At 41.2% G+C, this 27,408-nt stretch overlaps 1 protein-coding gene across 4 annotated transcripts in view; it reads right to left on the bottom strand.

Annotated features, from left to right (window-relative positions):
* Nucleotides 1–27,408, bottom strand: part of PIEZO2 (piezo type mechanosensitive ion channel component 2) — a gene marked incomplete at both ends in the record, with an annotated part of 345,228 nt that overhangs the window by 16,285 nt on the left and 301,535 nt on the right. For 2 of the 4 annotated variants that reach the window (XM_080920082.1, XM_080920081.1), the window contains 12 exons: nucleotides 1,350–1,564; nucleotides 1,668–1,815; nucleotides 2,938–3,070; nucleotides 4,157–4,409; nucleotides 6,285–6,467; nucleotides 8,324–8,582; nucleotides 9,257–9,673; nucleotides 12,180–12,347; nucleotides 17,351–17,517; nucleotides 19,742–19,908; nucleotides 23,064–23,123; nucleotides 25,424–25,538. In XM_080920082.1, the coding sequence (XP_080776208.1) occupies nucleotides 1,350–1,564; nucleotides 1,668–1,815; nucleotides 2,938–3,070; nucleotides 4,157–4,409; nucleotides 6,285–6,467; nucleotides 8,324–8,582; nucleotides 9,257–9,673; nucleotides 12,180–12,347; nucleotides 17,351–17,517; nucleotides 19,742–19,908; nucleotides 23,064–23,123; nucleotides 25,424–25,538 (2,285 nt within the window). The remainder of the gene's footprint in view (nucleotides 1–1,349; nucleotides 1,565–1,667; nucleotides 1,816–2,937; nucleotides 3,071–4,156; nucleotides 4,410–6,284; nucleotides 6,468–8,323; nucleotides 8,583–9,256; nucleotides 9,674–12,179; nucleotides 12,348–17,350; nucleotides 17,518–19,741; nucleotides 19,909–23,063; nucleotides 23,124–25,423; nucleotides 25,539–27,408) is intronic. The other 2 variants (XM_080920084.1, XM_080920083.1) reach the window with 1 other exon arrangement.

Below are 27,408 nucleotides of genomic sequence, written 5' to 3' on the forward strand. Positions count from 1 at the left end.
GAGGCCAGGTCCTCCAGTGAGCTACAGCCATTCACTGTTAGGGACAATTTGGATTTCCTCATTGTATGTTACATCTGAGTCCGTTGCTTCATGTGGTGTGGAAATATTTGCCATCCCAATCTGTGGATTGTACGTATGACTCCACCAAGGATGACTGCTGTTTGGACAAAAGGTCAAACTTGCTATTGAACATGAGCATGGTTTCCAGGACACTTGAGGATGTTTAAGACAGCAGGTCACAGTAAGAGGGAGCATTTCCAAATGGACTCTGAATACAGTACCATTGACTTGGAAACATCACTGTTCAAGCCAATGGCAGAGAGAGCTATACCATGCTATATGCATACATTCTGATCTATTTAATAAAAACCTCAGCCCTACTATGTGACCTGGACACTTCCACTTTTTTGATAACATAACAGGGCAGACATCTCTTCTTTACACCAATCTCCTCTATTGTTCTTTTATTCATTATTTTCTTCACACATTAAGCACTGACTTGGTCACAAGACTGGTTTGAGGTGGATCTGTGGGTTGCAAAAAGCATATAGGAGAAAAGGAAGAACTTTGGGTGTAGAAGAGAAGGGAGAAGTGGAAGAGAATTTGGGGTACTTTAGAACTCATTTTACTGAGGACTTTTAGATCTATCCCATTCTAGGCCTAGGAAAAACACAGTACCTGCCCCCAGTGAAGAACTTCGAGCAGCCTTATTCTTGAAATATAGTCTTGTTGTAATGCCCAGGCTGGCCTCAAACTCATGGTCTTTCTGCTTTAGCCTCCTGAATGCTGGAATCACCATGTACTCCAACTTGCTTGGCAATACCTACCCTTTCTAAACCCACTCATCCCTCTGACATCCCATTTTAACCATTAGCAATAGTTGTCTCCACAGAAATAGCACCATCTCGGAGTAAGGTTTCCTGGTCCTCTAACCTGTGCTTTTAAGGTTCCATTATCATCCGCAAGGCAGACACTGTGTTTTTCCCCTTATCATCTCCCAATATGTTTTCAAGCAGCTGAATGACCATCTCTCAGGAGCTTATCATATGACATTTTATCATGTCCTTTCCCCCACCAAAGGGTGCACCTCAGACCGGATCCAGTCCTCCCGACAACAGCTAGAGAGTAGAGAAAAACAAGACTCAAGGATCCTTGGTCCTAGATGGTACTGAGGCCATTGCTTCTCTTTTCTCCGAACCTTTGTTTTTGCAAATGTGGATGAACTAGAGATAAAGCATTGAGGAGGGGATGTCGATTCCTACCCTAGATTTGTACTGAACCTCAGTAAAATCCCCGCCTTCTACTGTGCTTCTGGCCAATCCTGTTGGATGTCTGTGGGGAGAACTTACCTCTCAGTCACACTGGGCAGGATGAAGAACATCCAGAAGTGAATCCCAAACACGAGAATGACCTGGAAAATGACCTTGCCAAGGACAGTCTTCCTGAGGTAGAGTGCACGGTCCACCACCATGGTTCCAAACTGAATAAGAACCATCACCAGGAATGGCCCGGGGACCTGGTCTTCTGACAGAGAAGAGGTGATATCTGCAGCTGCCGAGTGTTTCTGGGGATGACAGAACAGGCTACGCATGAGTGACAGTTCCCAAAGATGGACATGTGTTCCTTTTAAAGTCAGTGGAGAAGTGGAGGTCCTTGCCCCAACCTACCCCAAAAGCCCAGAAGCCAAAGACAATAATGATGAAGTCCACGGTGTCAGCCAGGAACATCAGCACATACACATCAGTCACAGCACTGTAGTCTGGGTGGATGAGGTCATAGAAGAATTGCCGAATGGGTACGTAGATCTGTAGAGTCCTGCAAAACAAGCCCATTTAATTTAGAAGGTCCAGAGGGAAAAATGACTGACAATACCTTGAGTCCACTTCTCCTGCTTCTCTCTATCCAGGTCCCACCTTCCTCTAAAGCTAAGGAAGAGTTTCTTGGAAATACTCCTGGTCAAGGAATACAAGATGAGTATATTGGCAAAGCAAGTATGACCTGCATCATGCCATGAATCTTCCCTTGAAGCACCATAGAATGACAAAAAAAAAAAAAAAAAAAAAGGCACTAAAATCCAGGTTCTCTGTATGTGGCTATCTGGGTCCAGCTAGTCACTACGTGGGAGCCTATGCTGCAGAACCCTGTGTATTACAATCTTGTCTTGTAGAAAACTGGGAAGAGACTATGACTGAGGTACAGGGTCTGAGGAAGATAAAGTGAGGGAACCTTGAGCATTCTGAGACCTGGAGGGCCAGATCTCAGCATAAACAAATGTCAGATGTCTCCTGTGTCTTCTGGCTTGAGGTCTTATGCCCATTATGGTACCTCTCTGCCTTTCTTGGATTTTGTTTCCTTTCTTTGCCATTACCACTGTGCCCTTGTATCTCTGGCTTACCCTGCAGCCTCTACCGTATCTTCACTGTGATTTGGGTCCTGCCTTCAAATCAAGGCTCCATTTGAGTGCTGCAGGATTTCCAAGTCCGAGCCTATGTATCTATATTCAGGGTTGGCCTTGCTTGATTCACATTACAGTCCCAAATATGTTGTACCTTTCACCATCCTGGTGCTTGGGCATGGACCCTTTGAATTACCTACAAGTGGAAGGACCTATGAAAGTAGGCTATGGACCAATTCTAGGACACTGAATACACAGCCTGGCCCCATGCCACCAAGCCCTCTTTCCGGGGGAAAGGGGCATCATGACTCCCATCTGTGTGAACCTCATTTTTCTCTATGCCTGGCCAAACTTCCAGGAGCAATGCCCAAAACTTATAAAATGAACTCTTGACTTTATGCACTTACTAACAAATGGCTTCTAAAACAAGATAACCTTGGGTCACTTTATCTCCGTTCTTCACCTCTGTTTTGTAGGAAGCCATTGGTATCAGTTCCCCAGCTCCAGACAATGTACACAGCCCAGTGTTTCTACTCACTCACTTCTTTATGGTAAATGCCTTTGCTTTGATTAAATGCTCTTGAAGCTTTTCCATGTAAAGTTCTCTTTTGCTTTTCTGTTTAAGACTCAAAACACTGCTTCCTTTCTGGCTGCTGTTTCGGGTGCTTGTGCTGCCTAGAAAGAGCAAGAAAAAAAGAAAATTCACAGGCTGGAAGGCAAACAGTGGATCTGCCAGCAGAAATCAGGTTGGGTGTGGGGCTGGCGTTCGCCTGTACCAGAGGATGCAAGGCGCAAATGGTTTAAGAGTTTCTGCTGAGTGTTTAAAAGTCTGGTGTGATGAGGCTGGAATGAGTTCACATCCAGTGGTTCTTCTCTGTATGCTTCTGAAGCATTTGTTCAGAAAGAAACCCATGGAAGAATTCTTTTACTCTTTCTCAGTAATGTTCTAGGACTTAGCTTTTCCAGATGGGGGTGTGTGACTCAGACTTATTTTCATATCCTAATTTCTACAACCATAAAACAAATATGAGCTGGTCTTCCAATATCCAGATAGTTACTCAGATCGATAAGTAGGTTATAAAGACAAATGCATGAGACCCAGGGAAGCATCATTTATGAGCCCCATAACTACAAAGGCACAATTACGTTCTAATATCAACTGCATGGATAGCTACTCTCTGATCTCACTCTATGTTGAGTAAGAAATTAATGACCAGTTTAGGAAACAACTACACAATTTTGTTAAAAGTCTCCAAATAAAGGCAAACTTTGTGGCACAGGCTTGTAATCCTAACTAATATGGAGGTTGAAGCTGGAGGATTTGGAAGTTCAAGGCTCACCTATTCTATCTACATAGTGAGTTTAAATCCAGCTTGTGAAATGAAGGGAGACATACCTTAGCATAAAATCTAGAAAAACTGAAAGGGGCAGACAGAGCCCATTGGTAGATATGAGAAAGATCCTGGGTTCAGTCCTCACTCCACCCTGAAAAACCTTCACTGGCAAAGTCTAAATTCGTTTTCAAACTGTTACGATTTATAGCACACCCAGCACACACGTGGACCCACACATATTGAACACCAAAGCTACACACAGATGAGACAAGGTCTGAACTTGGGTCTGTCTAGTGCCAGACATGTTACTTCCATGTCACAATATCTTCTCTTGATAGCATTGAACCACCCCTCTCCGGCTGCAGAGACACCAGATGAATGAGACTGTGTGGGGCTCGTTTCAGCCCAGTGGCCATGTAATAGATACCTCTTTTGGACCTATTGGAAGAGAAGCTGGACCGTGGGGAGATCTGGGAGTTGCTGCAGGAACGTTTTCTCCGGATGGCTGCTGGCTGCTCTGGGAAGGTCACGTGGACAGATTCTACAGAGGCAGCCAGATTGATGGACTTCAGTGAGTCTGAGGAGCCTCTTCTGCCCTGATCAAGGGAGAGCTCATCATCAGAGCCTTCCTTTTCTGTGTTGCTGTCAACAATGTCATCCTCGTCCCATAGGCCGTGACACTGAGAAGAAGAGAAGATGACAGCTGAGGCTAGCTAGCATCACAGGTGACCAACTGTCTGTCTGTCTGTCTTTCTTTCTTTTTAAATAAGATGTGGGTTTTTTTAAATGTAAAGCCAAGTGATATATGTCTAAGGGAGCTTGTACAGAACTGTAAGGAGAAGGGATAAAGAGTTCTTAAAGAGGGGACGAATGTACAATGCTAGAGTGAGCCCCCACTCAGACCACACATGATTATGATGTAGTTCCATTGGTATGTAATATACCCCAGTGAGCTCCTCTCCTGAGCCCTAGATGGTTTGTTTTCTTACATTCATTCCTCAAAGCTTGGCCTGTTCTTCCCTGTGAGTCATAGCTGAGCATAGTAGTGCATGCCCATCACCCTATCATCAAGGAGACTGAGGCAGGAGAATCACAAGTTGGATAACAGCCTCGGATACTCATTGAGTCCTGGGTCATATTTGGATGTAGAGCAAAGATGGGTATACATTTAAATCCCCAAACATATATCAAATATATATCAAAGCTCCTGGTTTATTCTAAAAGAGATCCTTCTAAGGGCTGATAAAAACATGACTTGATTTGATGAGTTATATATTTGGAATACTTTGGAAAAGAAAGCAAGGTAGAGATAGAAAAAATCAGGACTGTGACAAAAGGCACAGTGGCCTGGAAATGTAAGCTGCATAGTGATTTGTGCATAGTTATAGTAGACTGGCCAACTTCTGTTTATAGTTTCTCTGTTTAAAATTTGTACCTGCAAAGAAAAATATTCGCATGGCCATTGAAACAGGCAGCAGCAGGTGGGAACAAACACAGAGACTGGTAGTTAGGCATTATGGGTGAGAGGGATCTTGAAAGACAAGCTCTAAACAAGATGTCTCCATCAAATCTCTTCCATTAGAGCTCAGGAAACCCCACAGCAGAGGAGAAAGAAGGAGTAGGGAGACAGAGGGGATGGAAGACATCAGGAGAACAACATCCTCTGGAACAACTGAGCAAGGCTCCTTTGAGCTCAGAGACTGGAGCAGCAATTGTAGGCCTATATAGGTTTGCACCAGGTCCTCTGCATATGTCCTATAACTTCCAGTTTAGGACTTTTACAGGATGCCTAAATGCATGAACAAGTGGGTCTCTGATTCTTGTACCTTCTCTTGAGACTCTTCTTTTCCTATTGGCTTGTCTTGTCCAATGTCGATGGTTTTCATCTTATCTTATGATATGTTTTGTTGTGGTTTTGTTATTCTGTTTTAGAAGGCTGTTCCTTTCTAATGCACAGAAAGGGAGTGGATGCAGGTGGAGGAGAGTAGGTAGGAAGGAACTGGGGGTAGTAAGGGGTGGAAAAACTGCATTTGGATTGTATCGTATGAGAAAAGAATCTATGTTTAATAAAAGGGGCTATATGCACACATATGATACACACATACATTTATAATATATGTGTGTTTATGCACGTATTATGCACCTCTGTGTGTAAATGTGTACAAACTAAAAGGAAAAGAGTGACTTTGTCGGGGATGCATTGCTTTGCAGAGGTCTTCGTCAGGCCTTGAGAGCAATCAATCGCTTCTTCAGTGGCAAGATTATATAGGCACAGTAGGCCAGGGCTTGACCTGAGATAGCCTCTTTCCAATAGCTACAGCTTCATGATAAGAGACTGCCTTGTTGAAGCCAATATTAATAAAAGATGGCTAGAGGCTGTGATGGCAAAGACAGACAAAGTGTTGTCTCTGAGTGTTCTTTTATGCTTTGACTTAAACTAGTGTGGGAATGATACCATCTCTCCTTGTGCAATGCTCTATAACATCCAGAACCTTCAGCACTGTTGCAGACTCAACATATTACCATGGGGGTGATGAACTGTTAGTGCTTGGTACCTTCAGAATGGAGCGATGGAAGAACAGAGCCAGCAGCTGAATGAGGTCATAAAGAACGTAACCCTCTTTCTTCTCCACCCCTATGATGTTTGGTGGGAAGTAGGGCCTGTCCTTGTGTATTTCCAAGTCCTTATTCCAAGGAAAGAAGCCGAACTGGAAGAAATATTTCACTACAATCGCCACCTGCATATGGATGATAGAAAGAAAAAGTCACTCCTTTTAGGAATAGCAATATATAAGAAACAGTGATGTAAGAACTGAGAAAACATGTCTGCCTCACAGTTTTGGTGGTAGAAATGCTCAGGAATAATGTGCTGTTATTGTGATGGTCCCAAAGCTCCTGGGCTTAAAGTGTTAGTAGGATAGTTCTCATCCCCATAATAAGAGCAACACCATATTATTAAAAGTGTCACCTATTGTGAAGCAAAGCCACCAGGCCACTCATCATCAACCGAATGACTAGTCAAGTTCTATTTTGGAAGAGTCGATTTTATGTTGACTTAATCATACATTTAACTAACCTGCTATGAAAATAAGGAAGGTACAAAGGCTTGAATAGTGATATATTTTTAAATACCACAATGCCCTGATTAGTAAAATTTTCTGAAATACTATGCACTTTGGGGGAGTTTGTAAGGTTTTGTTAGTTTGTTTTGGTATTGAAGGGGATGAAGCCAGGAATGTTACTAAACAGTTAGACAGTGTTTTTCTTTTCTTTTCTCTTCTCCTCTCCTCTCCTCTCCTTCCTTCCTTCCTTCCTTCCTTCCTTCCTTCCTTTCTTTCTTTCTCTCTCTACCTGCTTCCACATTAGTCTTTGAATCACTGAAAACCAGAAAGATCCCCCCCCCCCTTGTTTCATCACTGGGCAGCACGTTCTTGTGCTTCTGCACACAGTTCAAAGGGCACCGTGGAATGCCAACTGGATCCCCCGGTTACCTTTCTCCGAGATAGAAAATTTAAAACCCCGACTTAAGCAAGAATCTTTTTAAGATGAGAGCTTTGCAGCTCTTCCCCTTTTCTACCCTTTTGGTGTTTTCTGTGACTCACTTATATAAGAACAGAAATCTGAGAAGCTCCCTCCCACATTGTGGAGTTTGGTGCTGGTGAATGCACCCTCTTCTTTGTAAAAGTTTATGTCCTGGAGGTATGTAATGGAAGTGACCCTCAGGAGTTATTATTTTGTCAAGAGAGTGAGGTCATTTAGAGTAATGGATATGCACTTCTCTCTCTCCCTCCCTTCTCTCCTCCCATCTCCCCTCTCTTCCTCCTTCTCTCTGTCTCCCTCTTCCTCTCTATCCCTCTCAATCATGGGTATACATACAGCAAATGTTTAATCCACATACTTTTGTAATCATTTACTATAAAATCTGTTTTCACCTGACTCAAATTACTTATAAATAAATCTACAGTCTTTCCAGATTCAAATGGTGCCTGTTTCATGGGTCATAAGTAGCCAGAACAATACTGTTCAAAGTAAACTTTTCCTTCTGAGTCAGGGAAGAGACTTGATCTTCATCACAAATGCCACAGCTCCAAACACTGTAGAAGCCTGGACACATTACATGTGAGCCTTATCCTCTAACATGTTCTGAGTCTTCATGGGACTTCTGTATGTCACAAGAACAATGGTAAACAGGGCTCTGTATGCTCTTGTTCCCCTATGTCTGAGACATGTCCTTCTGCCATTTAGGTTTTCAAGTGACAGTGTTGAGATGTATGGAAAGTGACTTTAGGTTTCAAAATGAAAATATGTGCCACCACATCAGACTGTATTCAAGGTGCTTCACTATTATTTAATCTTGAGTCCACTGTGTTGGATACTCACTGACACCGGACACTTTGCTTGATTTGGCAAAAGACTGTTATAGTGACAGTGGTTTATCTCACAGGTCCCACAATCAGTGGGAATGACACTAGAACCTACTTTGTATAAGGTACGAGGCCTGAAAAGGTATATAAAATGACCGGAACTAGGTTATTATAGCTGAGAATGGATAATAGTTGTCAGTCTAAGCAGGTCATGCAGCAGACTGGCCTACCTCAGTGTAGATGATGGCCATCATCCAGAAGCGCCGGCTGGGCCTCGGGACAGACAGCATGGCCCAGAGAAAGATCAGGATGGGCAACAGGAGGGTAATGATGGAGGCAGAGATCATGTGGTTCAGGATGATCACAAAATAGCACACCATTTCCGAGCGGGCTACCAGAGTGTTATACATGGCGTAGAAGAGCAGCAAGAACCGGGGCTGGTCCACGTAGAATTTCTCAGATTCTTCAAGCTCATCATCATGGAACATCCTGTCAAAGGAAGCATGGTCAGACACGTGAGTCCACCTTTTTCAAATCACTGACTGGCATCTTCGAGATCTCGTGTTGTGAAATCTGCACGTCTCCTCTGAGTGTGTTTGTGTGTTTATCCACAGGTACATAAACAAGACAACCTCTTATAGGTTTATTATTCTTTGTCAAAAAAAAAAAAAAAACCACTTGGGAAGTGTCTGAGATGTTGAAGGTCTTCAGGTTTTAGACTATTCGTATTTGTAATGAAATATCTTAGGTATGAAATTCAAATTTTGACATAAAATTAATGTATGCTTTATGCATGCTGTATTTGTAAAGTCTGAAGATCATTCCATAGGATGTTTTCCAGTAGTTTTATGCATGCACAAAGTTTAATGACATGCATTCATTTATTTCCTGTATCATGTGGATATCCTTAGAGCTCTTTTTGCATTTCAGAGTATCTTGAGTTTTCAAATTAGGGATTCCCAGTCTTCCTGAGACCTTATTCTAGAAAGAGGTATCAAGACAAGTGTCACTGGATAGTTTTTACTGAGTCTGTTACTCTGTCACAGTGATGTCTGAGGACTGTATGTCTGCCTTCTATGTCTAGGCTTTGTGCATATGTAACTAGAACATACATGTTTGTGAGGGTTCCTGGCTAAAGATGGAGGCCCACTTTCTTCTCTTACTTGCTCATCAGCAGATCGCTGGCTGTCAGCTCGTGAGTCAGGGGCGGTAAGATACTTGACTCCAGCTTGTCTGTACGGCTGTCATCAGGGCTAACCACCATGTGGTTCTTGCACCCAGAGTCATCTTGTGATGCAAATGATAGATGCTCAAAGCTGACCGCCTTGCTGTAGGAGGGCGGGGCCTCCACATCCCCATCATCTGTAGAGAACGGAGGCAATTCCTCATCCGGAGTGAGGCTGACCTCCTCTGCCTCTGCTTCATATTCAGCTGCATATTCTTTCTCTTCTGCATCAGGGAGCTCAGGCTCCAGACCGTCTACCACCTCAGCTACCTCCTCCTCAGCTTCTGCCTCTACCTCCTCAATGGTCTCCGTGGTTCCTTGGCGTGAATACAGCATGGTACACTGTGTGGGCTCGCTGTTAGGAGAGAAGATGGGCAGAGTACTTGTGTTAGCATTTATACCAGAGTGGAACCTGTCCCAATTCTTATGACACCAACTCAGAACTCCCAAGTCAGAAGCCTCAAGCATGTGAGAAAAGAAAAGATAAACAAAAAACAACCCTCCTTCTCTGTGTATCCCATTTGCTTTGCTCCTGTCAAAAATTCACTCCCGGTCTGCAGAAACTGCAAGCAGTAGCCTTGCCAGATGCAAAAGTGGACAGTGAGCATTGCATCCTTCCAAACCAGAGCAAGTGACTCGCCTCGCAAGGAGCAACCCAGTCTATGCATAGAAGTGTTTCAAACAGGATCCATATCCACAGGCACGAGCTCCCAGTTCATTTCCAAGTTAGCACACGTTTAGCACAGCATACCTACCGCCATCACTCCTTAAACAAGAGAGCATATGGAAAGAAGAAGCCATGCTTGATAGCTCCAGAGGCTTTTAACCAAGATGTTTTTTGTTCTCAGTCCTGCACAAGAGCTGCCCAGGACCACTGAGGATGACAGAATCCAGTAGATACTGGCTGAACATAACAAGCACATGCTTTAAAAATGCCTCTTCTATAATGTGGGTCTCCTTCTCCCTTTCTCTTTTGCTGTCTCTTTCTGATTGCTATTAGCATCTTTCCCACTGCATTCTCATATCCTCTTGTTCTCCGACATTGCTTTTGAGTTCTTGGTCTTGTACATGGGAGGTGGGGAGCAACCTATTACTTACTGTCTCTAAACTGCTTGCTCTGTCTCAGAGCTTTTGTCTATTTTCACACCCCAGCATATCTCTCTCTCTCTCTCTCTCTCTCTCTCTCTCTCTCTCTCTTCTCTCCTCTCCTCTCTTTTCCTCCCTCTCTTCCCTCCCTCCTTACTTCTTTCCTACCTTCCTTCCTTTCTTCCTCTCTTCACTGACTTCTTTTTATTTTTTTAAAATACATCTTTCCTACAGCTTCCTTTCCATAACTTTCCCTACCTTCACCATCAGGTCCTGCATTATTTTCTCTGTGCCTTTTCCTTAGAACTCCACATTGTTTTTACTAGCCCTTTCTTAGTTTGTTTGGTCAGGCTCATGCCAAAAATATATTAAAAAAAAAAAACAAAAAAACAAAAAAAACTCAAAAGTTAGAACTGAAAACAAAGCAGCCATATTAAAGTCATTACATGCTGAAACTCATAACATGCCTTTTCTTAACTGTTTGGCCCTTGCTGAAGAGACAGGATTTAAGATCTGGTAGATGGGAAGAACTGAGTGTCAGCATCTGAAATACCTACTGCTGTGTGTGTGGCATACATGAGCAAGTAGCTTCCACAAGCACAGAGATTCTCAAATGCTGGGTACTAGTGTAGACAGGTCAGCGAGTGATGGATGAATAGCTGGCACATCTTGTAACTGAAGAATGGTGGATGATGGTGAAGGCACTAAACATGCCCAGGGCTTGGGTCCTGTGTTTGTACCATGTTGCAGAAGCCTCTGAGAATGATAGCCCTCACCAAAAGTTTTTCCAAGACTCATCTCAGTTAACATACAGCTTCCTGGGAATGAGCAACACCTGAATTGACCAACATCTCGGGGAATGTTTAGGTCATGGGAGTCAGATCCATATTAGGTTTAACTTCCAAAGTGACTATAATTAAAGAGGGGAAGGCTATAACGAGCTTGCACCTGAAAGAGAATGTCTCAGAAGGTGAAGCATCTTGCCTAAGCCGTGCCCCAGTGCACAGTACCACAGGGTTAACATCTACAACTGCCATCAAGAGGCAGACTCCACCTGTGTTGTGAGAAAGCTCCAGTGGCTAGAATAGAGCTGGCTTTGGCTTGGGTTGTTTACATGTCCGGATGAACATGTATGAATAGAATCCATGGTAACAGCTCTAAGATTTGAGGTGTAGTTAAAGGGTTTTTAGGTATGCACTTAATTTCATTTCTAACTGAACGCTGCTTTCTGAAAGGATTTAATGAGGGAACTTAAGCCCGCATAATTGTTTCCAAACAAGGCAGATAATAGTCTATAAAGCTGATGTATGTCTGGTCTACATTCTTAAAAATAAAAGCCAATGGTAAAATATATTCAATTTTACTGTTAGATAAATGCCAACTATAGCCATTTATTTTGCAGTAACTGAAAATGGCTATATTTGACAGATATTTTTCTAATATATATTGATATGTATATATATTATATACATCAAATATATATTTTAGAAAATGAAAAGAGAAAAATATTTTCTTAAATGGAGGACAATGTTTTCAATCAGAGCCTTAAGCAACTGCTAACCTACAAAACAAAGATGTAGTTAGTTCACAAAGCATTGTCTTGGAAATAATTATGTCACAGACAGGGCTACAGTTATGCAATTTTTCAGTCATGCAAATTCTTAAAACAGAAGCTGAAAAGAAGAATGGCATTCATCTCAGGAGCTTATATTTGCAGCGACATCCACGGGGAGGAGATAGAAGAGGACAGAACAAAGCATGCACAAGTTAAGCACCTTGATGCTACACTGCCACTGTCAGCTGATGAGGAGGACATGTCCATGCTGAACATTTTACGGAGCCTAGGCCGAGCACGCTCGCTTGTTTTAGGAACAGGGTCTTGTCCATCTAAATCATCAAGGGTGGAGTGCCTTGAGAGTAGCAGGGTTGCCTCAGTGTAGCAGCTAGCAGCGCAAACAGTTACAGAAACACAGAGTTAAAAACCCAGTGGTTCACCGAGTCCCACGGGGACAACTGACCAACACACCAACCAACACACCGCCATGCGGCAACCACACACAACAGCGCCACCGACAGGACGACCACAGCAGCAGGGGGCTCCGGGACAGGGAAGGACCTGTTTGGCAGGATAAATAAACAGAAGAAACTGGAGTTGAAAAAAAAATGTACTGGCTAGGGATTGGCGTTCCAATGGTCCTCTCTGGGTAAGACACGATACAGAATAAGGAGACCCAGGAGTCATCTTACAAAGTCCGTACGCTTGTAGCTTTGCGACGCGGTTGTTTCTTTAGCAACTGAAGAAATTATGCTTTCTTTGGAATTGCAGGCCCAAGTCCATGGAAAGCATTTCTCAACTCAATTGCATAAGCAGAAATAACTGCCGGTAAAATTTGTAGCAAAAGATTTTAGCTTTTATGACACGGTGTTTAAAATGAGAGCCAGAAGCTCAGGAATGCCAATGGCACACTGAGTGTTTCACCTCATTTTCTGACTCACAGGGACAAAGACAAGCCAGATTCCTTGCATGTAGAAAAGACGTTGATCAGATATGTGGCAACCAACATAAAAAAAAATTAAATGGTATTAAAAAAATAACAACAAAGACATTCTAGCAATGCCAGACACTTTTATCTGTTAATGTCTTACTTTAACTAACTTTTATTACAGATCATGTGTCGAGTTTTAGTGGGTGTCCCAAGAGAAAGAACTCACTGACTAAGAATAGCCATCGTGGAACAGACATGAGATGCTTCCATAGCAGGAGCACAGCAACTTTTCAGGTGGCAGATTTCTAGTGACAACCATCCCCCTTTATACCTGAGAATCATCCTCAGAATGCAGTTAGCAACATTTCCAGCCAAAGTAAGCAATCCTTTGGTAGGTCACCACCTGGTTTTATGAGGAACCATTAGAAACTGGCTCACCATCTGGCCCTGGATTTAAAGGATTTCCATAAAAAAAAAAAAAAAAATCTGTATTTACTTGCTAGGTTCCCATTCTGACTCCATCTACTGTTTTTATGTGAAAAATTGTGTTGTGGATGTTGGGACAGAAACTTCAAAGGAAACAGGCTACACAGTGGTTTCTTCTTGCTAAAAAAGAGTGGTCATATGTTTATCAGACCTGTCTGCCCCAAATGTGCAGGTATCTGAGCAAGTTTCTTGGTGACATGCTAACTCTTCCCAGTGCACGGGTTTCTGAGACCTTAAAGAAGGTGGATTTTTGTTTCAAGACACTGGAGGTGTTGCTCAGCCAACAATGAAGGGCAAATTTGTTGACTCATAAGCTCAAAAAGTGAACTTGGCATCCCCTTTAATTCATATTAATGAAAATCAAAATACATTACAGACTATTTATAATGGTTCTGGCTTCTCATGAATTCACTGACAGTTTTATAATTTTGCAGATATTTTACATTAAAAATATTTTTTAGTCAATCTATAAATGTGATAACAAGTGACTCCAAATTTTGCATTTTAGTCAGCTTTTTTTGTTCAGGTCATATGTAAGGGAAGTTGCTGCACTTGTTTGAGTTGGTATTTTTCCTCTGTAGCCTCCTAACTTTTGATTTATAGTTATTTAATTTCTCAGTTGAACACATTATAGAGTGTTATGTAATAAAAACGTTCATATAGGAATCGAGTCTGTCAGGATATGTATTTATACTTTGTAATGTAATAATCTCTTGATTGCTTTTTTTCAGAGTTTGGTACTAAAGCAGCTACCCTAAAACAGGCCTGTGGGTGATATTAAGGAAGTCTGTGAGTAATCTTAAGTTTTATGGGAAAATGTATTTGTGTATATTCCATTTGGGAGATGACACATGATTTGTCCAGATATCAAAAGATGTTAGTATCATTATCTGCCTCCCTTTTCATTGTCAAACCTTGGGATCCAGGTAACAAACTACATCTCCTCATTATGAGATAAACAAGGAAAGGAGGTAAAAGAAGGCGACACCGAGAAAACCTTACAAGTCACGTTAGGAGACAGCATATCTTGACAAAGAAAAAAAACCAAAAGGATATAATAATACATTATCTACTGCACATGTATATAATTGTATCCTTCACTGGATGGGAGGGAAGTAATTATAGTTGAATAACTGTAGTTGAATATGAGTGTGAATTTTGCCCAGGCAAAGTAGATTGGTCTATGATGTTCTTTTGGAATTAAGGAGCAATAAAGTTAAAGCTTGCATTAGACACACACTGTGCGGTCTGAAGCTGAGGGACATTTGCAAGGGCTATGAAAAACTGACTGTGTGGAGGATGGACCGATGAGGGTGGTACAGCCTCTGGGAACGTCTCAGGGAAGCTCAGTGTTCTCACCTCAGTGTTCTTAGCATTCTGTTGTTCCCATGACTTTTTTCTTAATGGTTGTTTTGACTGTCATTTGGTTCTAAAGTGAGAGTGTTTGGAAACCAAGAGTCTTTTACTCACCTTCATTCACCCCTGTGTGGGAAGCAGTGTTAGTCAGCATTGAGAGTGTCCAGGACATCCTGACCTGCCTACCTCCTCCACCTCACCCCTCCCAGGCTGCACACAACTGCACACATATGCATATATGCACATCAGTGTCCACTTATTTCATTATCACTTTTTCTATTATGGCAGCGGGGTCTGAAGCTAGTGTCTCATACAACACCGACCGGCATCGCATCTCTAAACCATGTCTTAAGCCCACCCTTCCTTGATGAGGGAACACTCACTGTAAGCTAGACTGACATAGGTAGGCACTTTAAAAAAGGGTAAAATGAACTTTGATTCATGACATAGAAATTAATCAGAGAGAAGGTTTCTATTCAAATGCTCTGAGTTCTAGACAGGGGGAAACTTGTTGGAAGGAGATCAAAGAGGAGGACTTAGAGCTTCCACATAAGACATATGTTATGGTTTACAAAACATATAAATAAACTCCAAAATGGACAGTGGGTTTTTACTTTAGCAAAACCTATGAGACAAGAGAAGTAACTCCTTTTTGTGGTGATCCTGGGATGGTCTCACAGGGCACAGAGTGCTGGGGGTCAGCTGACACTAATATTGATGCTTTGCTTTAGAGTTGCTGCTACTAATAATAGTTCCAGAAACTACCGTTTGAGCAAAGTACAAAGGTATAGCAGAAAGAAGACAGAAAATGTGTTTTACCACTATGACTGTTTTTCCAACAATTATTTTGTTCTAGAACCTGAAAGCCTCTTAATCTTCATGTCAGTCAGGAAATAAATGGTTCACCACGAAGCTCTAAGAGGAGTCTGCTCCAAGTCTCCCTCCTTTGATGAAGAACAGATTAACTGAAATGTTGTTTATTTCAGAGCTTAAAAATAACTGAAGTAGTCCCAAGTTATAGAAAATATCATCCGTTTTATATCCCTGAAAAGACCTTAAAAGAGTATCTATTTGGGAAGAGTGGAAGGACTGTGTCCATAAAGATTTTTCTATATAGAATCAATATAGGCAAACACATACCTACACATAATTGAGTATTTTAAAATTTGAGTTTTTACATACTTACATATACATATGTAATATATCTTATATGTATATATATATGTATGAGTGTGTATGAGGGTAATATATATATATACATATATATATGCACGTGATTAACACACACACACACACACACACACACACACACACACACACACACACACATTTATATGATTCTGTTTCCATACTAATAGATTGAGATCTGTGTCAAAGACAAATATGATGTATAGCTGTGTTTGATTTTCTTAATTGGTCAACTCAAAGACAACAATTTAGTAACATATAAAACTATACTTCAAGGTAAGAAATTCTCTATTTAACCACTATCTACATTGGGTACAACTTTGATTTTCAGTTTCTTTTTGCTGTCTCTGGTACTAGCATGGGCTAGCTAAGTAAATGATCAACTGAGCAACAACCTCAGTTCATTTGATTTTTAACTTGAATTTTTGAGTTTGGCATCAATAATGTAACATCCTTCCTACCTCCTTTCATCCAGAATGATATGTGGTCAATATTTTTGAAGGAAAAATATGGTTGGCAGCCACTGTGCCAACTGAGTGAAGTGTGAGTCTAAGCTACCTAGAGTGTCCTTCCTCACTACACCAGGTGGAGAACACAATAGCCTTGTGTCAAAGAGCCTTCTCAGATCAAAACTATTTGGGGGATGGCCCTTACTTTTGTTTGTTCTAGAACTGAGTTCAAGCTTGACCAAGAATAGTTTTTTTTTTTTAAAAAGATATTTAATTTAAAAAATACATGGCTATCCTCAGAGATATAATTCTTGGCCTATAAGATAGCTGCATGGTTACCCTGGAGCTGTCAACTTTCTTCCTAAGACAGTGATCTGGGCTTAGTGAGCTCTATACAATAGACAACAGTGATCTAGAACACCATGATGCAGAGGGTCCTGGGGTTTTTCGGGATAGACAGTGTACACTTGCCTGGGAAGAAGGGAGAGACATCAAAGACAATATAAACATCATTACCATTAAGTCACCTGTTGTCCTGCTGTGAACAATACACATGTGACCATAAACCTAGAGAAGAGGGAGGCTAACATAATTATTTCTGACATTTTTTATTCTAAGGTTTGAAGGAACAGTTCTGAAAGGAAAAGACCAGTGTCATCAGCATGAAGTAGAAAATGCTAGAAGAAAAAGATACTTGGTGGAGCAACCATTTTAAAGGCAGAAAAGATGTAGCCCCTACATAAATCTCTATGCTGTGCTGGTTATGTATGTGGGCACTGAAAGCTACTCACTGTTGATGTCTGCTCTAACAGTTCTGTCTATAGCAAGACAATATATCTTCAGCATTGCTGTTGGGTCTGCAGAAGCTAGAATACCACCCATGCTCTTAGTTAACCTACCCTGCATTTACTCCTCATCTTTGCCAGGGACTACATCATTCGCTTCATCACAAACAAACCCATTGTTTAGAAAGTAAAATACCTGGAGATACTGTCATGGGAATCTAAGCTATCCATCCTGTGTGCTGCCTGGGACCTGGAACCAGCTCCAGAGTGCTCATCGATTGTATCCAGTCCGGATTCTCTGGAAAGGTTCATGATGTGGTTCTGGTAGTACATGTGAATGCTTTCCCGTGTTGGAACATTGCCCTGTAGAAGAGGGGACATCACAACAGTTCTCACAAAAATCACATGTTTGAACAGTGCCAGCGCTGTCAATACTCACAACTTGTAGTGCTTCTACAACTTGTCAAGTTTTTCTTTTTTTTTTTTTTAATAGAAAAATCTAAACTGAGGAAGGTGGATCAGTCATGAATGTGAGTGGCATCATCTCATGAGTTAGGATCCTGGACTGTATATAAAAAAATGCAAACGGAGGAATCCAGCCATGTTGGGTAGTTGTATGTCAAGTCGACACAAGACTAAATCATCTGAAAGGAGGGAACCTCAATTAAGAAATGCTTCCATAAGACTGGGCTCTACACAAGCAATGTCATATTTACTGATTGGTAGGGGAGGGCCTGGCTCATTGTGGATGGTTCCACATCTCCGCTGGTGGTCCTGGGTTCTATTAGAAAGCAGGCTGACTAAGAGGAAGCAAGCCAGTAAGTAGCACCCCTCCACGGCTTCTTCATCAGCTCCTGCTTCCATTTTCTGTCCTGTTTGAATTCCTGTCCTGACTTCCTTTGATGAAGCACAGCAATGTGCAAGTGTAAGGTAAACAATGACCACCCCAAGTTGCTTTGGGTCATGGTGTTTCATCATAGCAATAGTGTCAAACTAAGACACCAGTTAAGTAGCAGCATTTATCTCTCTCTGTTTTCTGTCTGTGGATGCAAAGTGACCTTGCCTTCCTTTCCTACTGCCATGCCTTCCCCATCATCACCATTGTAGACTGGATCCCTTCAAGCTGTAAGACAATCCTCAGCCCATCCTTAACTTGCTTTTGCTAGACATCTTATCACAGCAAAAACTAAGGTAAGTAATATGTCAGGTATAATTTTTACATGAAGACAATTTTGCTATATTAAATCACTTTTCCAAAACCTGGCTCAACCTGAGTGGAGAAAAATATCAAATTTCTGTTCAAACAGATTAATTTCAACTATGTGGGTTTTTTCACTATTGATTTTAGTTGGTATATTTTTATATATTTTAAAAGTGTTCCCAATACCCAATATGGTATAATTGACAAAATTATTTTTATATGAACAGACTTATCTTTAAACACAATCTACAAACCATATATAACTTTTGTATATTTTGTTAGCTTCTAATTATATCTAATTATTTTTATGGAGGTTTCATATTAAAATCCCATATAGGGTACAGCACACCTATAAACTCTGATAGAAGAGAGGAAATTGATAAACTGGGGATTTTCCATGGACCTGTGGAGTGTGTGAATGTGAGTGTGTGTGTGAGTATATGTGTGTGTGTGTGTGTGTGTGTGTGTGTGTGTGTGTATGTGTGTGTGTGTGTGTAGTTTATGAGCACAAGATACATCTCACAAAAGAACTAAATGGCTATGTAATTGCCCTTCAGGAAGATATGATTTTGTTTTAGAGTTTTGGGTAAGGTTGTCTTCATCAGGTTTCTGTTCCTGTGATAAATACCAAGTCCAAAAGCAATTTGATGGGAAAGAATTTGTTCAGTTTCAGAGTTTATAATTCATCACTGAAGAAAGCCAGGGTGCAAGCTCAAGGTGGGAATTTGGAAGCAAGAACTGAAGCGGAGTTCACAGAGGAGTGCTGCTAGTGCTTGCTTGCTTCTCCTGGTTTGTTCAGTCTCCTTTCTTACAGTAACTAGGATCATGCTTCCGGGATGGGATGTGACCCTCCCATATCAATGGCTCACTGACTTGCCCACCAGCCTTGTGATGGAAGCATTTTCTCATTTGAGGTTCCTCTTCTCAAATGGCTCCAGCTTGTGCCAACTTCGTGGGGAAACAAAACTAACAACAGCAACAACAAAACAACTAACCAGGACACAGGTTGACAATCCGAAATTCAAATACTTCCACGTTTGAAACCCCTTGAATGCTGGCGTGATGTCAGCAGGTAGAAAATTCTATACAAGCCACCCTGGACAGTTGCAGTTAAAAATGCAAGCACACTCAAAATAGTCTAAGAAATAGCTTTCAGGTCACATCTATGATAAAGTAAAAATAAAATTTTCATGTTCATATTTGAGTTCCCTCCCCCAAAGTATTTCATTAATTGGGAGAAACTATTTTGTAACCCAAAGCCAAAATTGGAAATTTGAAACTCCTCTGGCCCCATGCATTTTGGGCTGGGATTGCACCAAGTCTGCGTGAACTTTGCAGCTCTTTGAACGTAGCAAGTAGTAAAGGCGAGGCTGCCAACAGCGTTACCTTCTTTATCTCTCGGGTCAGCATGCATCTTTCAATCCGCAGAACTGTGGATATGTCGATATGTTCCCTTGAGATAGAGTTGAGCCAAGTAGTGAAACTGTCCACTGTGGCCAGGAACAGAACCCAGGTGAACTTCAGGATATTGAATATCCTCTTGATGATATTATCTAAGCAGAAGAAGCACGCACAGTTTCAGGGGCATGGAGCACTACCAAGAACTGTGCTGTTGACTCTACTGTGAGGTTTTCCACATCAAAATCTGGAGCTTACAGGACTGTCCCTAATGGGGACAGGGCTCCTCATCCTTAGAGACACAGAGGAGGACTGAGGTCCAAGCACCTGTGTCACCCTCTACACAAAGAGTGACAGAATTAAGCCAGACTCAGGTGGGATTTGTCATATGAGTCATAACAGGTCTCAACATAGTCCCTCAGGACTCCTATGGCCTGACAGGACCCCCAAAGCTCTGTGTGGGGTCAAGTCCCTGCCATATGTGAAAGTGTTAACTATACTCTATGTATAGAATCTCTACACACCATCCCTCATAGTTTGAGACATCTCTACATTACGTTTAGTACTTGCTACTATTGAAGTGTTTGCTGCTCTGTGCTATTTAGAGAAAGATAGAAAAAGATCCGTATGCATTCAGTAGAGATGCATTTCTCCCCTAGAACATGTTGGTATGTAGTTGGATGAACGTGTGGCAAGTAAAACCTATACATATATAGGCTTCTCTGTAAGAAGTTTGGTAAAAGTAGAGATTCCAACTCCAAGTGTACCTAGTATTGACTCAAAAATAGAAACTCACAGGGGCCCTTGAATGTTTTCCTACAACTACATTAGGGATTACTGGTGGAACCTCTTTATTCCTCTTGCATTCATACTTCTGGCAAACCATCTTATCTTTCACAGAGCTTACTCCACGGGCTGTGTGTGCTCATATGGCACTGATCCATCTTCTTGACACAATTAGATGGAATTTTATGTCAACAATGAAACTCTTCACATGGGATCCATCATCATTTCTGGCCAACAGAAACCCTGGGATTGCTAAGATGAATTTTATCCTTGACTACAGCTTTGACTGGAAACACTGGAGAGCTGCCACATGGCTGCTATTGTGATCAAACAACAGGCACCTCTCCCAGAACTCCCTAGAGCCTATCTTTAAGGCCTTTGAACACTCAGAAAGATTGGGGAGGTTTAGTGACTGGTGATCTCATTCTTATGAACATTACTCAGCTTTAAAACACAAGAACGTTCTGTCGCTTGGAACAGTGCTGATGATTGTAGAGGACATCATGTTGCACTAAATAAGCCAGGTGTGGACAACTACATGCCAGATGACGGCACTTACATTTAGCATCTAATCTAATGATATTCAAACAGAGAACACAGCCAAGGTACCAGGCCAGGGATGGGACAACTGGGAAAAAGTGGGTCAAGGCAAACTTGCAGTTATGAGAAAGAGTTATGTCCAGTGATCTACAGATGTCAGGGGATAGTGACTAGTAATTCTGTATTATGTTGGGATTTGCCTACAAATAAACTTAAGGAGCTCTAACTGTGGCAGGGAGGTGGACAGAGAGATTTGTCTACAGGGCTGCAGAAGTCACTTGGCCTTGTAGAGGTATACTTAAATTATGTGTTGTATGCCCATTACTATAAACAGTGAGGAAGACTTAAAATAGAAGGACTAGACCATTCTGTCTGTCTGTCCTAATCATATATGGAAAGGAGCTCCAAATGAATGCCATACCCGAGGGGGATGAGGGGAAATGGGATGGCACGTAACAAGATGAAAGAAGCAGGTGGGACTAGAATCTTGATGTCTGGTGTCCCCATGGGGACATTTCCTGCTTGTGCAGCTATTACTGATGCTGTTCCTCAGGGTTTGCTTCTCTTTGTCTTCCATATATCTTAGGAGGTGAGAAAGAACAGAGGGCTCTGAGCACAGCAGCAAAGGCGGTGATGAAGGCCTCATGAAGTGGGATGAAGGAAGGGTCTGCTGATGCTACAGAAGAGTGCTGCCTAGTGAGAGACTCCACAGAAGCCCCCCTTCCTCTCTGCATTCCCAGCCTCCTGCTATCTGATTATTTGTTTACTTATTTAGTGTATGCATATGTCAGTGCTCACGTGTGAGGGAGCATCCGGTGTCCTCCACTGGCATTCCCTGTCATTCCCTGGAGGCAAGTTCTCTGCTTGAACCTTGGGCTTATGTTTTCTTGACTAGGTTGGAAGCCACCAAGCCTTCATAATCCTCCTGTCACTCCCAACGGGTACAATGAAGCTGGAATTCCAGCTCTGCAGGATTTCTGGCCTATTACCTGAGTGCTAAGAGCTGAGCTCCAGTCCTGTGAGCCGTCTCTCCAGCTTCCCTTATCCATTTAAAGAACTCTGGACCAAGCCACTCAATCCCCATACTTATTTGGAGAGGACACCAAGATGCATTTTACAGACATAAAAGGCATGTTTGAGCACTGCAGGCTGAACAACTTAGAGCAAAAGCCATTAATGTACTACAACAAGTCTTAGGTATCTGACAACTTATTCTTATTTTTCTCCTAGTTACAATTACTGGCTCAGAAGTAATGGTTCTTAGTTGTTTGACAGTTCACCATTTACTATTTATTTCTACATTTGTATAATTTATGATGTATTTTGAAATCTCTAGCAGAGAGGATTCTGAGTGTTTATAACACAAAGAAATAGCAAAGTTTTGAACTGATGGAAACATTCACTCGCCTGATGTCATGATTCCCCATTGTCTATGTTTACCAGAATATGTATGTGTAGCACTATTATATCTCAGTTTAAAAAGCTCTATTTAGAAGAAGGAGGAGGAAGAGGGGGAGAAGAAAAAGAAGAAGGAGAAGAAATGTCAATAATTTTTTATGCTCTCATTCTCCATTATTGATCTCATCCGTAGGCACAGGCATCAAGGACTTCAAAGGCAGATAGGAACCCAACCTTTCATCCCATGCTACAGAGGTTGCACTCTCTCTTGGGAGTCTTTCTCCATCTCAGAGGAGATGGGATTTCAAGGGGGCAAGACTGAGTTCCTTCAGCCTCAATTCATACTGTCAGGGTCCATAACCTTACAGTACTCTTCTTTACCACATAGGGCAGTACCATTTCCTTTCTTCTTCTTTCCCTTTATAAAAGTGCAGGCCTCCCAGGGATATCAACTAAACATGACTAAAGAAGATACAATAAGAGAAGATGAAAGCCCTAGCTGGCCTAGGCAACCCAACAGGAGAAAAAGACTCCCAAAGGTAGGCAGAAGAGTCCTCACAGATGATCTATGCCCCGATTTTGTTACCTGGTCCATCAGATTTCTTCTTGATTGGTTCATCTTCTCTGTCTTCCCATTCCACTGGACCTGCACATAGTATGTTTTATCATATAAAACTGTGTATTATAGAATATTGAGCAATTTTCTTGAGCAACAAATATTCAAAAAAATTTTTGACTGAACATACATTTGTTGAATAAAATGATGGTGAAGTGAGTTTGCCTCATTAAATAGTAAAACTAATTCCATGGGTACTAGGCTCAGAAGCCTGGAACAGCAACTCATTGCTTGATGATAGGAGACTGAGTCAGAATACAGAACAAGCTGATGGCTTGACCAACACTTATTTCTAACACAAAAGGGAGACTTTTAAAATAAGTAGGGCTAGCATCATTGCCCATGTAGCTAACTGTACAAAAATATACCTCTACCACATGGAGTAATAAAAATATTCAAGATGTAAGTAAAACCAGTAGAAAATACAGGAGAACATTTGCTTAATATTGGGTGGCAGAGGGTTCCTTTTTGAGCAAGATAATGACTCTAAAATATCAGAAATTTAGGCATGTTTGGATATCAGAGCAATTCCATATTGTTTAGACAGTCATGGATCATAAACTAAGTCAAAATACAAGCCCTGAACAGGGAAGTGTGATTATAACACACAGCAGGAGGCAATGCGCCTGATGTACAAGCAGTCCTAATTAATAAGAAAAGAACAAACACTCCCATAGAACGACAGAGGACAGTGATAGCTGTGTCTGGACACTCAACTATAAAGTATGAATTATTCAGACAACATAAAGTAAAAACATCCGGTATCATTAAATAATGATTAAACTAAATTCCAATGAAAACACAAGACATCTGTCATCCCCCAGGGAAGAAATAATAATAATAAAAAAAAAAACAGTGGGGGCCTTTGTATGACATTATAAGAAATGAACTTCTTTTATCTGGCATATGAAAGTATAAATTACTAAAAGCATGTGTGTGGAGTAACTATTAAAGTGTATGGAGCATAACCCAGTTCCTGCTTTTGAGAATCTATACTGTAAAAGTGTGTGCCACGCTTAACCTTTGTCATACTTCCATATCCATTCTCGTGAACTTTTTGCAACAATACCTATTATAGCATTGTTTGCTGTGATGAAGGTCATGAAACAATCTTTTTTGTCCATTAATGATGAAAGAATTAATAGATTTATCACATTTATACTGTGGAAGCTTTGACAGCTGTTAAAAATCCCTGGCAGTTTTATAAATATGTAATTGAAGAAATGTTCATGATGCATTACTAATGAAAGTGCAAGATGCCTTTGTGCACATGAACTCAAATATAAAGAGTTAATGAACAAATAACATGCATTTGCCAAAGGGAAGCATACCAAAGCCCAATCTGGGTAGGTGTGAATTTACCAGATTCTAGATCCACCTCTATCACTTAGCTTATTATATTGGGTGTAGATTAAATTTGTTTTTATAAAATGCAGTTATAGTTACCAGGAGATACTGAGAGAAAAATAATTTTTTAAAAAAGAACAAATTTTATAATTAATTACACGAGAAAAAAAAAGTTTTTTCTTAACTTCAAAAGGAACCCATGACTGCATTATCTTTGCACAGAATCAAACTATAGCTTACAAACCTAAGGTTCCCTTCAGTCATGTCATTTAACTTCTGCCATCTCCAGAAGCAGCCACTGTTACTAATACAGTCAGGTGGGGTTTTGTTTGTTTTCCTTCTCTTACCTTTAGAGACCACGATACATACCCATGTACACTATAAAATACTGGGTTGAGGTATTCTGATTTTCTTTGTTCCATTAGTGGTTTCAATAGTGCCTGCTATTTTGTAAAATTTTGTGTTTCACTTAAATGTCAGGAAACTACTGGGTAGTATTTGTACTAGCTACTTTTGTGTCAATTTGACTGGAGCTAGAGTCACTCTGGAAGAGGGGACATAAATTGAGAAAACTGCCCCCTCCTGGGGTCAAGCCTGTGGTACATTTTCTCAACTGATCATTATGCAGGGGGGCTCAGCTCACTGTGGGGCTTTGCCACCCCTTGGCTTTGCACCCGTGTTGTAAGAAACAACAGGACCACCAAGCTCCTGAGTTCCTGCCTTGGTTTCCCTCTGTGATGCACTACAAACTGTAAGGTAAACTACAGCCTTTCCTCCACAAGTTGCTTTGAGTCATGGTCTTTATCACAGAATAGAAACTTAATTAAGAGAGACTTTCATTGTGCTTTGGCAATACAATTTCTTCAAAATCATCAACTGTATTAGATTGAAAACCCTATTTGGAGGCATCCTAGGTATCCCATGAACCCCGCAGTCCTCCTCTGTGGCGCACAGCCAGTGGCTGCTTTCTCCCCAGCACTCACCCTCCCCAGATCCTTTGCGTCTTTCCTTCTGCTCTTCTTTGGCCAACTTTTTCTTCTCTTTCCTCCTCTGTCGGAGTGCTGTCTTAGGATCAGTGATCCAGGCTTGGTAGACAAACTGAAAGGAGAGCGTCCAATTACTTTCTGGCTTTCACAAAGTAATTGAAAATGAAAGTGGACCTCAGTCAAGCTTCTTCTGTGTTAGAATGTTTTGCTCTTACAAATTTCTCTTTCCCTGTTCCTTAGGTTGAATTGACTTCTGCAGTTTGGGTTTTATTTGTTTGCATGCTTGTTCTCTGGATTGAGACCGGGTCTTATATAATCCTGGCTGACCTAGAACTTGCTTTGTAGAGTTCTACCTACTTCTGCCTCCCAAGCTTTGGGATTAAAGACTTGCACCACCACACCCACCTTACCCTGTTCTTTTGTTAGCATAAGGTGTCACATATGAACCGGTGAGCGACTTCCTGTGGTGTCACAAATGATCTTGACATGAACTCTGGGTATAAAACAAACCATCGTTTCACTGAAACACTATTGCACGACTGACTTTGTGACACCCAGACATGACATTTTTGCTTCACACTTAATAAGCTGAAGCCAGAGGTCTTGATAAACTCCATTAGAGGAATTTCTCCCACCACAAACTTTTTTAGTTAACAGCAAAATGACATCTTTAATTGTCGTATATAACTTGGGAGAAGTAAGTTTTGCATCTTTAATACTCTCCTGATAGTGGTTATGGGTAACTTGAGAAAGATGTTCTGCAGAGGGATGAGCATTTTAAAAGTTAAAAAAAAATTATCAGTGTAAGAGTGAGCTCCTCCGGGAAGCAGGGAGGCAGGGCAGTGCCTCAGGTTCCCCTTGGTCAGTTGCATTCAAGAGCAGACTACTGTTGCATCAACATTTTATAATCAATAACCAGGAAAGAGCAGTTTGGAAAGACCCACCCTCCACATCCCCCGAAGCATGCAAAAGCAATAAAACTAAGACCTGATACATGAGATCAGCCCCCTAGAAACCATGAAGCCAAGCAGGCATGCTTAACATGCAACACCCAGTCTCAGGGAAGCTGGGTTTTTCCATTGTCATGATTAAGACAAGCATACAGAAGGGAGAGTTGTAAACCCATATAGTGTCATTTTATCCTACATGATTTTCATATTTCGTTTTTTTTTTGAAAACACAACATAAATAGATTTGCATTTTGATATCATTAGAAAATAAAAATTTAACTCTTCCACATATGGAAATGTGAGGGGTACATAGGCCAAGAAAAAAAAATCACTTCTCTTTTCCTCACTAGTAGAAATGGGAATTTTATGGTTAATTAACACAAATGTAAACTTGATATTATTCCTAGATAACAAATCCCAAATCCTGGAGGTGAAATGTTCTTTTTTATGGAATTAGAAGGTGAACTGATGTTCAGAAAGATCAAAGCAAAGACTTCTGGATCTTCACTGAACACATTAGTTTGAGAGTCTGGCTGCAAGTCCGGTTTGTCTCTCAGGTTTAGTACATTAAAAGGCAAATTTGCAAAATACAGTTCGTCTTAAAAGAAACTGAACTAATAATAAATCTTCAGGCTTAAGAACAACATAGGGTGACATTTCATTTAAGGAAAGTATTAAACTATTATTCTTTTATAAAATGAAAGAAACCCAGATGGAAGTTAAAAGGCATTGTTTTGTGAGTATAGCAGGCACATGAGTTGTAGGACATCCTTTGTTTTCTGAAGAGAAAGCAAACAGCTGGGAGGGAGAGAGAAGGGCAGGGAAGAGCAGAATTAACAGACTACAAAAAGCACGTAGGGACCATCAATAACATAGGGACATAGTGAGGGGAACAACTGACTCTGTTGGTCCCTAAGGAGTGAAACCCATTAGTGTCTTCTTGATGAGAGGAACGTTCTGGTCATGCAAGCTCAGGAAGCAAGAGGGAGCAACCACCCCGTGAGCCACTGTCTTCTTGTTCTCAGGTAAAGC

This window comes from Micromys minutus (genome assembly GCF_963924665.1).
Source record: "Micromys minutus genome assembly, chromosome: 8".
Lineage (NCBI taxonomy): Eukaryota > Metazoa > Chordata > Mammalia > Rodentia > Muridae > Micromys > Micromys minutus.